This window comes from Miscanthus floridulus, chromosome 18 (assembly GCF_019320115.1).
Source record: "Miscanthus floridulus cultivar M001 chromosome 18, ASM1932011v1, whole genome shotgun sequence".
In the NCBI taxonomy this organism is placed as follows: Eukaryota; Viridiplantae; Streptophyta; class Magnoliopsida; order Poales; family Poaceae; genus Miscanthus; species Miscanthus floridulus.
The window spans coordinates 88,634,056-88,644,610 of NC_089597.1; the positions used below are offsets into that span (position 1 = coordinate 88,634,056).

The window sequence follows — 10,555 nt, forward strand, 5'->3', positions numbered from 1 at the left end:
ATTTAAGATATCATGGATCATGCATGCCCCATAAGCCGTAAAGAGATTTTGTTAACTGTACACTAATATAAGTGTTCAGATATTCATATTCTCAACGCTGGTTGTGAAATTCCTCGCAAAAAGAGAACAAAAAAAAAGTGATGGATTGTGAAGAATCAGACAGCCTGTTCGTTTGGCTGTGGCTTGTCGTAAACGATCGTAAATTTCCAGCCGAAACAGTATTTTTCTCTCACACAAACCAACCAGCAGTACTTCTTCACAAACCAGCAACGATATGAACCAGCCACCTGAACAGGCTGAGAATCATATGCTTCCCGTCTGTCACTGGCAGTAAGTAGGGCCCACTTGACATATTAAGAAAATAGAAAGCAGAAAATAATAATGAATATTAAAAAGAAAAGGCATCGCCTTCTGCCCTGCTCCAAATCTCATCGCCTTCGCTTGCTACAGCGTCCGGCCGTCCGCGTCTCGGAGACCGCCGCCGATCCCGCTCTCTCGTTCTCCTTTCTCCTGCCGCTCTTGGTCGTACCGCTTCGAACCCTAGCCGCCGGAGCATCAGATCAGAAAGGGACTTGGCGGTGGAGCATAAAATCGGAGCAGACTGTCGTCCCCTCGCCCACAGTGCTGCTGCTGGGCTGAGGTGGGCAGCCCAGCGCCCGGGCATGGCGTGGGCGCGGTCGCCGGTCCGGTCGACACGCGCACAGAAGCATGGCCCAACTCCGGTCTCCAGGAAGGTAAATTTCCCACTCCCAATCCAAATTCCAGTCTTTGTTTCAACGTTGAATTTCCCAATCCATAAATACTCATGTCACTTGCCATTTGACAAGTCTGATTATATGTCTTTGTCAATTTTCGTAGAACTATAGAATTATACGGACCATGACATTAAAATGCTATATTTGAATATGAGAGGTGAGGGCGAACTTAATTAGGTTCTTTTTACTAATTTTTTTTCACCATCAAGTATACTGAAGATTTAAGCATGAAATTGAGATATCATCTAATATAAACTTATGCATTTATGAGCTTGTTTTGTTATTTATCAGTATTAGACCTGTTGTGGGTTATTTGATCCTGTGCAGGTGGTATGCACACTTTGATAATGGCCTTAGGTGTGAATATTGACCAGCTTCGCCACTCCTCCATCTCTTATCTCGCAGGAATCCCACTAAGTATACTTCCGCCATCAATTTTAGTGAAGAATTGATTGTCTTCAAGCTGTTCTGATTCACCATGCCACAGTCATCCGCAGAAAAAATGCCGTCAGTTTATCTGTACATCCCTAACATCATTGGTATGCTTCTGATGGTTGTCTGTTTACGTCCACTTACTGTTTTGAGCTAACTGGAATTTCATTAATACTATTTGCAAATGGTGTCCATATTTAACCATGACTTACTTTCTGTTATTGATCATGTGTACTTCGTTCGTTCTATTTTCGGTGTCCATATTTAAACGTAACTTCTGTATTGTATTTTGGTTGCCATTTTGCTGCTGGTAGCAATGGTGCCTGTGCCCAAGAGTATCAATACATAAGAAACCAAAAGTTTCATGGGGCGCATAGTTCCCGCAACAATGTAATTTGTTTATTTTAAATGCTGAATTCAAGTTTTTACTTTTTGCCTGTGGATGAGTGACTTAATAAAGTTCAAATTTCAACTAAGCACAAAATTTATTAAATAATCTGCTTTTAGCATGTGTCTTAAAAATGCAAATCTATTGGACTCAACATTCAATAATTGCTATCGTGCAGGGTATTTCAGGATCATCATAAATTTCATTGCATTTGCTGTTTGCTATTCCAACAGGCTCCTCTTTGCTATCCTGTACTTCTTCAGGTGATTGTCATAGACTTTTCTGCAGCCTATGTATGTTCACTATAATATGCAAAGGGTTCATCTATCTAACCTTGCAAAAATTTCAGTTTTGTCCTGGATGGCGTGGATGGTTGGTTTGCACGGAAGTTTGATCAAGGTAATAAATATTGATTGAATTTCATGGTTTAAGAACTTTGAAAAGGTTATGTATGCCGGTAAGTTCTGAAATTGTCTCATCAGTTTATCTTATTCTATCAATCAGCATCAACATTCGGAGCTGTGTTGGACATGGTCACAGATAGGTACTCCTTGAATAAATCTTTGAACTCTGGATATGCAGGGTGAATTCTTTCTGCAGCCTGAATTAATTTCATAGTTCGCATTCCTTCTCTTCAGGGTTAGCACTGCTTGTTTGTTGGCCCTTCTCTCACAGTGTTACAGGTAATGAAGGTAAAACATCTTATATTGATTTGTCCTGAATCTTGATACCCAGTACAAATTCTAATTGCAAATATTTTATAGACCTGGTTTAGTTTTCTTGATGCTGCTTGGGTTGGATATTACGAGCCACTGGTTTCAAATGTACAGGTTAACTTTTGCTACCATTTTGTTCAATTCCCGCTAGTTCCCATTTTGTTCTTTTCTAGTCAGTGTGTAATCTTGTACTCAATGATAGCAGACGGAACATAATAAATCTGAATAATTGTTTTTTCAAGAATAATCTGTTGATTTCATGGTGCATATGTTAAGAATCTCTTCTTGTTTATTATTTGCTAGTTATAACTTATCTAATGATATATTTTTTGTACTAGTTCTTTCTTGTCAGGTAAGACTAGCCACAAGGATGTAAAGAACACAGGGAATTGGCTTCTGAAAGTATATTATGAGTATAGGCCATTTATGGCATTCTGTTGTGTTTCTTGTGAGGTATGTTCAGTTGTTCACTTATACTTTGCAATATGCTCAGACATTAAATTTGTGGGAGATCAACATTATAGTGATTAGTGAATTAAACAATATGTCAGCACTCAGCAAATCCAGCAATCTTTTTACGCAATCCTGTATATTTCACCCTAACACATAATTCTTCAATTTCTCCAAATTTACAGGTTTTATATATTATCCTCTTTCTCTTTGCTGATGAGAAATCGACAAGCTTGCTTAGTGTAAGATACCATCATTTCGATAGTTCCCTCCTCAATTAACCAGTGGAGTTGCTTAACATGTGATGTTCCGGTTTCATTTTAACAGGCATGCAGAGGTGTCCTGAAGCAAGGTCCCCTCACTGTCTTGGTGTTTATTTCAACTCTAGTTGGTTGGGCCGTGAAACAAGTTACCAACATCATCCAGGTATTCACACTTGAATTTTCCTGCAGCTTAATTGCTATGTAAATGTGCATGTATTGAGTTGGCATCATGGCATTATAAGAGTATATCTAATAGATCAAAAATGGGGAAAAAGGTTTCGATGCAGTATTTTGCATACAGCTTCTGTAGAGTCATCAACTAAAACTTAGGTCAGTACATGGTGCTAGAACAGCTGCATATTGTACACATGGTCCACAAAAGTGCAAGTGCATTGTATAATTCATCAAGAAGTTCAATTTTTTTTACATCTATGTACTTTCCTGAGTACAGATGAAAACAGCTGCGGATACGTGTGTCGAGTTTGATCCGAAGCGCAGCAAGTGAAGCTGAAAGGCCCCGGCTTCATATAGTTTTTATTTTATATTTGACACATCCAAGGAAACACTCCATGTGAGGCTTGTACACCAATGTTCATACATATAGCAGCTGCTTCTTATGTGCCTTCTCATTTTTGTGATGGCGCGCGCTGGTCTGTAGGACCAGACGACAACATGCTGGTGGTTCCCACAAAAAACAATATGCTGTGGGAAGAACAACATAAGAAAACAGGAGATATAAATGTATTGAGGAGAAAGAGGAGGTCGTCAGGTTGTTTCTCCAGTGTGTTCACGATCTTTGTTATCTAGAGTAGCCTTTTTGAGCATATCTGAACAATTTTCATGTCCCAATGAAATCCTACTCCGTCAAGTATGGTTTTAGTATTGTAAAAATTGCATATACTTGAGTTGAAGACTTCCCCAGTTTTAATAGGGAGTTTATTATGTATATATTAAAACGAGAGCACAATCAAAGTACAGTTTTGTGTTCATGCCATTACTATGGCGACAGTTTGTATCGTATATAGTTGGAATTGAAGGAACGAGTGGTGATTCCATCTTGCTCATTAATGTGCAAATACATTGCTGATCGGCCACGGCGGCCAGGAGAGGAAACGTGAACAAGGAGATGAACTATCAAGATCCATCTCCTTTTCCTCTGCTATAGCAGAGAGGAGGTGATTCCGAGGCGGTGAAGAGTTTGGCAGGTCCAGGTGCTCTCGCCGGTTAGAAGCTTGTTCGCCGTATACGACTGTGGATTATAAGTTAGAACAATATTGTTCTCTCACATCAAACTAGCCAGCAGTAAATAATTCACGATCGTTTACAACGAAACGAACAGGCTGTAGGCCGCTAGCCTCCTCTCCTTCGACGACCGCTTTGGCGTCGCAAGGAAGGATCGTGGATCCCCGTCTGTTTGGTTACGCGTTAGAGCAAGTATAATAAAGGATTGAAAGTGAAGTGTACCTAGGGATAAAAACAAATCGGATACGAACGAATATCACTGATATTACATTTGTTTATATATTTCTGTTCGGATTCTTTTGATGACACCAATAGACGCTTTGTGCAGAGAATCCAAGAATTTGAGGTCAGAGAGGCGTTGAAAAGGATGAAAGGAGATAAGACGATGGACCGGATGGTATCCCAATTGAGGTGTGGAGATGTCTTGGGAACATAGCTATAGTATAGCTAACCAAGCTGTTTAACCATATTTTTTGATCGAACAAGATGCCTGACGAGTGAAGAAATATATTGGTACCGATCTACAAGAATAAATGGGATATTCAAAGTTGTACTAATTACCGGGTAATTAAGTTGATGAGCCATACTATGAAACTATGAGAAGGAGTTATCGAGCATCGCTTGAGAGCAATAACGCAGGTCTCTATGAACCAATTTGGTTTCATGCCCGGAAGGTCAACCATGGAAGTCATTTTCTTAATAAGACAAGTTATGGAGCGGTATAGGGAAAAGAAGAAGGACCTACACATGGTTTTTATTGACTTGGAGAAGGCTTATGATAAAATACCAAGGAATGTTATGTGGTGGGTTTTGGACAAACATAAAGTCCCAACGGAGTACGTCGGGCTCATTAAGGACATGTACAACAATATTGTGACTAGTGTTCGAACAAGTGATGAAGACACAGATGACTTTCCGATTAAGATAGTACTACATCAAGGGTCAGCTTTGAGCCCTTATCTGTTTGCCTTAGTGATGGATGAGGTCACAAGGGGACATCCCATAGTGTATGCTTTTCGCGGACGATATAGTGCTATGGAGTTGTGGCGGGAGACTTTGTAGTCCAAAGGTTTTAGACTCAGTAGAACTAAAACTGCGTATATGAGATGTGGCTTCGGCACTACTACTCGGGAGGAGAAAGATATTAGTTTGGAAGGTTAAGTAGTGTCTAGGAACGATACCTTTCGATATTTAGGATCAATGCTACAGAGAGATGGGGATATTGATGAAGATGTTAGCCATAGAATCAAAGCAGGGTAGATGAAGTGGTGCCAAACATCTAGGGTCATATGTGATAAAAGGGTACTACAGAAGCTAAAAGGCAAGTTTTATAGGACGACGATTAGACCTGATATGTTGTATGGTGCAGAATATTAGCCTATGAAAAGACGACATGTTCAATAGATAAGTGTCGCGGAAATGCGTATATTACGTTGGATTTGCGGTCATACAAGAAGGGATCAAGTTCGGAACGATGATATAGGGTGGCACCAATTGAAGAAAAGCTTGTCCAACACCGGTTGAGATGGTTTGAACATGTACAACGGAGACCTCCAGAGGCACCGATGCGTAGTGGAATCCTAAGCCAGGATAGTAACGGGAAGAGAGGCAGAGGAAGACCGAAGTTGACTTGGATAGAGACAATAAAAGGAGACTTGAAAAGATGGAATATACCCAAAGACTTAGCATTAGATAGGAGTACTTGAAAAACAGCTATTCACGTGCCTGAACCTTGATTGCTTCTGCTGGGTTTCAACTCTAGCCTACCTAACTTGTTTGGGACTTAAAGGCTTTGTTGTTGTTGTTGGATTCGGATTCGAATACGGATGGTGTCAGTTATGCCGGACAGGATATGATTGGATATCGATATTATAAATATGCGATTGAGTATTAGGATACGGATACGGCATCGGATGTTGAATATCCGAACACAGATACGGATAGATTTGAACCTATTTAAACAGATTCGGTCTCGAATACAATGGGAAAATATCCGTAGGCAAAGACGAAGGAGAAGCGTTAAACGTTTCTTTACGCCTCCCATCTGGGTATAGTTGTAGTATCTGCTCATGTACAGACTCACACCAACCCTACATACGCACATCACGCACTCACATCATGCGTACACAAACAAACCTACAGCTATACTCAGATCACTAGATCGCGTCATTTGTGAGATCACCGGATTCGTCCATAGATTCGTAGACGATGAGATGCGTCGCATTTTTTTTTTTTTGCTCCACGTGCGAGAGACAGTATAATTATTTTTTTTTGGGCAAACCCCGATAAGAGACAAAAAAAAAAAAAAAAACGCAGCTACAGGCAAGGTTCCAACCACCGGGCTTCCCACCCGAGCTACGCTCGGTACTCAGCGTTAAACGTTTTGAGTCAACGCAGCGAACCAGCCATTGCTATCCGGCGGGCCCAAGCACTAAACAGTGCGAGCTATCTCTCCGATGGCACACTCGGTCCAAGGACCGAATAATGCGTTCGTGGGTTTTTTATCTCACCTGCTCCTGTGGGTCAAACAGGGCTGACTAGCCTGGGCTGCCAGTCAAACCGCTAGGCACTCCAGCCCAGCCCAAATACCCTATGAGCAGTACTCCATTTTCAAAGCTTGTTTCAATGTGCTAACTTCCTCCAAGTGTTCCAACATTTTAGTGCATGTGAGTTAGTATTTTCCAAACATTTTCCTAAGCTTTTCTCTTGCAGCCTCACCACATCACTAAGTCGTAATGCATATGCAAATGTTAGTCATACTTAGTGGTACTAGATAATAGTTGTCACTTAAGAGCTCCCCTTAATACGGCTATCTATCCTAAACCTAATTAGGCACTCTATTGCACCTTGGTTGGTGAAAGCAAAACCCTAATATTATACATTTGCCTTCGGGCTTGCTTTCCATACCATCTTCTCTCTAAAGGATGAACAGTTGCACACATATGGACATAATTTCCATCTCCACCATCGCCTATGCCTTGTTCATCACCATCAAGTGGACCCTAGCTAAAACAAACTCATTGCAAGCATTAGTCCACATGGTTGGCACTTGGCACTCAATTACCAAAACCACACTAGGGCTTTCAGTGGCTTCTACCTTAGCTCTATTCCTATTAACGTATCTTTTAGACAGGCTTTAGTAAGGAATAAGCTTTTAGAGTAGAATAATCTTGTAGAAAAATTGTGAATGTCATTCTACACAAGATGAAAGGGATACTTGATTTTGGATTTTGAAAATAATGATTCCTTCACAGTCAATTCCATGTACAAGTACCTTGTCAGTATGGGCATCAAAGTCTCTCAGGAAATTGGGCGTAAAAGATGAAACTAAAAATTAAAATTTTGTGTCATTTTTTAAAAAGAAGGGTGGTACTAACTAAAGATAAATTAGCGAGAAGGAATTGGAATGGGAACAACTCTTGTGTGTTTATTTGGTTTTAGGTCTAAAGCGCAATTAAACACCTTTTGTTTGATTGTAATATGCTAAATTTCTTCCGTGGCAGTTTATTTGGTTTTAGGTCTAAGACCTTCAGTGAATATCCTTGATCTTTTCCATGGGTGTTTTAAACATTCGCAGACCAAACAATAACTTGTTATTAATAGGTGGTATGCTGCCATTAATTTGTTAGACAATATGGCTTACAAGGAATAAAGTGATTTTTGACAATTGCTGACCCAAATCTTTTTTTAGGTCTTATTCAGGGGAATATATTGGCTACGTCATTAGGCGTTGTTACAATGCAATGAAGAAAACAAGGAGAAAATTGCCCAAGTCTGTCATGTTCTAAGAACGGTGGCAATTTAGTTCTTTGTTTCGTTTGGATGGCCATGTGTAATGCTAGAATTAAGCTTTGAGTTAAACTCTATTTATATTGATTTAAACCATTGTAATAAATAAACCAATTCTCTTGTGCCAGAGATGAAGCTAAAATATTTATTTCTTTATTAAAAAAATGAAAGAAATATACAAATAATATCCTTTTTTTTTTCTCTCCCACTGAAGCGGCAAATGCTTGTCTTATAGGACACCCAGGTGGTCTGAACCGGTGGCCTTTGTCGCCGTCTCTTAGATCCATAGTGGCTATATAGGTCATTAATTAGAACGGACGCCTTGATTCTTTTTTTTTATATATTTAATTGATCTCAAGCATGGCTATAGTTCGAGATACAATAAACTATTTTATAACATAGTGGATATAGGTGGCTAAATATTTCTTTTTTGTCATATTTGTATGAGACTTTTCTCAATGTATATTTATATTAAATATATAGATATAGATATAGATATAGATATAGATATAGTTATAGATATAGATATATGTGCCGCAATGCTTACCTGACAGAACACACAGGTGAACACTGACCCAGTGGCCTTTGTCATCGTCCCGTACATCTGTAGTGGCTATATAGGTCATTATTTAGAAGGGACACCTTTTGTTTATTATACTTGATCCCATGGCCATAGTTTGAGATACAATAGTATACTTCATGATAATTTGGTTCCATAACATAGCTAGATATATAGGTGGCTAAATATTTCTCTTTTTTCTCATATTTGTGTGAGATTTTTCTCAAAGTATATTTATGTCAATACATGTATAGATGTAGATAGATAGATGAGCGGCAATGCTCGCCTCACAGGACACACAGGTGGTCTGACCCGGTGGCCTTTGTTGCCGTCCCTTAGATTCGTAGTGGCTATGTATGTCATCAATTAGAAGGGATACTTTTTTTTTTATTATACTTGATCTCACGGCTATAGTTGGAGATACAATAAACTGTTGCACGGAAATTATTTGATTCCATGACATACCTAGATAAGTGGCTAAATATTTCTCTCTTTCTCATATCAGCGTGGGACTTGTCTAGAGTATATGTTTCTGTTAAATATACGTAGAGATATAGATATATACAGATATAACTTAATTAAGACAGGGATACTATACATACATAGAGAGAGATACATGATAGATAGTCAGGTTGCCAGATTATGACGTATATATTATTAACTCAATCTCTATCACATAAAGCTCACAAGAAACGGTGGCGCCTGAAAGAATAGGAGGAACTAGATTACCCTCTCGGGCTCTAGGCTGCATGTTGATATAGTCCAGGAAACGCCCCTGGTGTAGCTTGTACAATAGGTAAGTTACAATACTTGCTATACAAGAAGATCTGTCTATCTATATTTAGTGTACAGCCAAGAAACATATCTATATATGCCTATTACAATGCACGGATGCAAGGCCCTCTAACAAACATATTTTAACACTCCCCCTCAATCTTAACCTTCTTCAAGGTTTAGATTGTTTCTGAACTTAATCAACTTTGGCAAACTCACCGATTTTGTGAATCCATCGGCAATCTGATCTCCTGAGTTTATGAACCTGACATCAAGCAAGCCTTGAGCAACTCTTTCTCTCACAAAGTGAAAATCAATCTCTATGTGTTTAGTTCTAGCATAGAACACTGGATTGGCTGATAAATATGTTGCTCCCATATTATCACACCAAAGTCTCCCTGCTCGAGGATGTGGTATTCTCAATTCACATAGCAATTTCTGAACCCACATTACCTCGGCTGTTGCATCAGCTAACGCTTTATATTCAGCCTCTGTGCTAGATCTTGACACCGTGGCCTGCTTCTTTGCATTCCAAGAGATCAGATTCGAGCCAAGGAATACTGCAAAACCTCCTGTAGAGCGTCGATCATCAACGTCTCCTGCCCAATCTGCGTCTGTAAAGGCACTTACAAGCAGACTTAGACTTTCTCAATTTCAGTCCAAGCCGAGGTGTACCATGTACATACCTTAAAATTCTTTTAACTGTGCTCCAGTGAGCACTGGTTGGTGCATGCAAGAATTGACATGCCTTGTTCACTGCAAATGAGATGTCAGGACGTGTTAATGTTAAATACTGCAAGGCTCCAACCACACTTCTGTAATTTGTTGCATCATTAGGTCCCAACAAGGTTCCTTCAGTTGCACTGAGCTTCTTAGTTGTTGACAAAGGAGTCCCTACAGGTTTACTGAGACTCATTCCTGCTCTTTTTACTACATCAGCAGCATATCTTTCTTGTGTCATGATCAAACCATCTGTAGATCTTTTTACCTCTATACCGAGAAAGTAATGTAAGTTTCCCAAGTCCTTCAATGCAAATTCCTTCTCCAAGTCCTTCAGCAATGCTTGTGTGGCTTCCTGTGAAGAGCTTGCAACTATTATATCATCAACATAAACAAGAACAAATATAGTATGACCACCTTTGTTATAGTAAAAAAGTGAAGTATCTGCCTTCGAAGGGATAAAGCCA

General features: G+C 39.5%; 1 protein-coding gene across 6 annotated transcripts; it reads left to right on the forward strand.

Annotated features, from left to right (window-relative positions):
- The first annotated feature begins 386 nt into the window (after positions 1 to 386).
- Positions 387 to 4,045, forward strand: LOC136520433 (probable CDP-diacylglycerol--inositol 3-phosphatidyltransferase 2). Of its 6 annotated transcripts, none has more exons than XM_066513955.1 (12): positions 387 to 734; positions 1,083 to 1,172; positions 1,243 to 1,294; positions 1,754 to 1,838; positions 1,925 to 1,974; positions 2,080 to 2,119; positions 2,214 to 2,258; positions 2,340 to 2,405; positions 2,630 to 2,744; positions 2,927 to 2,983; positions 3,069 to 3,167; positions 3,456 to 4,045. In XM_066513955.1, exons 3-12 carry the CDS (start codon positions 1,258 to 1,260, stop codon positions 3,507 to 3,509), a joined length of 648 nt encoding a protein of 215 aa, XP_066370052.1. In that variant the 5' UTR covers positions 387 to 734; positions 1,083 to 1,172; positions 1,243 to 1,257; the 3' UTR covers positions 3,510 to 4,045. The 6 variants fall into 6 exon arrangements, 5 of the variants coding, with proteins under 5 accessions (XP_066370052.1, XP_066370054.1, XP_066370051.1 ...); XM_066513957.1 differs by having other exon boundaries at positions 1,161 to 1,172; XR_010775238.1 differs by having other exon boundaries at positions 388 to 734; positions 1,161 to 1,294; positions 3,456 to 3,575; positions 3,663 to 4,045.
- The last annotated feature ends 6,510 nt before the right edge of the window (positions 4,046 to 10,555 follow it).

What these genes read in the sequence shown, in the direction of transcription:
- LOC136520433 (XM_066513954.1), top strand. Translation starts at nt 1,234, where the DNA reads ATGCCACAGTCATCCGCAGAAAAAATGCCGTCAGTTTATCTGTACATC. An exon ending in GTACATCCCTAACATCATTG is followed by an intron (nt 1,295 to 1,753) that starts GTATGCTTCTGA and finishes GCTATCGTGCAG; the next exon opens with GGTATTTCAGGATCATCATA. An exon ending in AATCGACAAGCTTGCTTAGT is followed by an intron (nt 2,984 to 3,068) that starts GTAAGATACCAT and finishes TCATTTTAACAG; the next exon opens with GCATGCAGAGGTGTCCTGAA.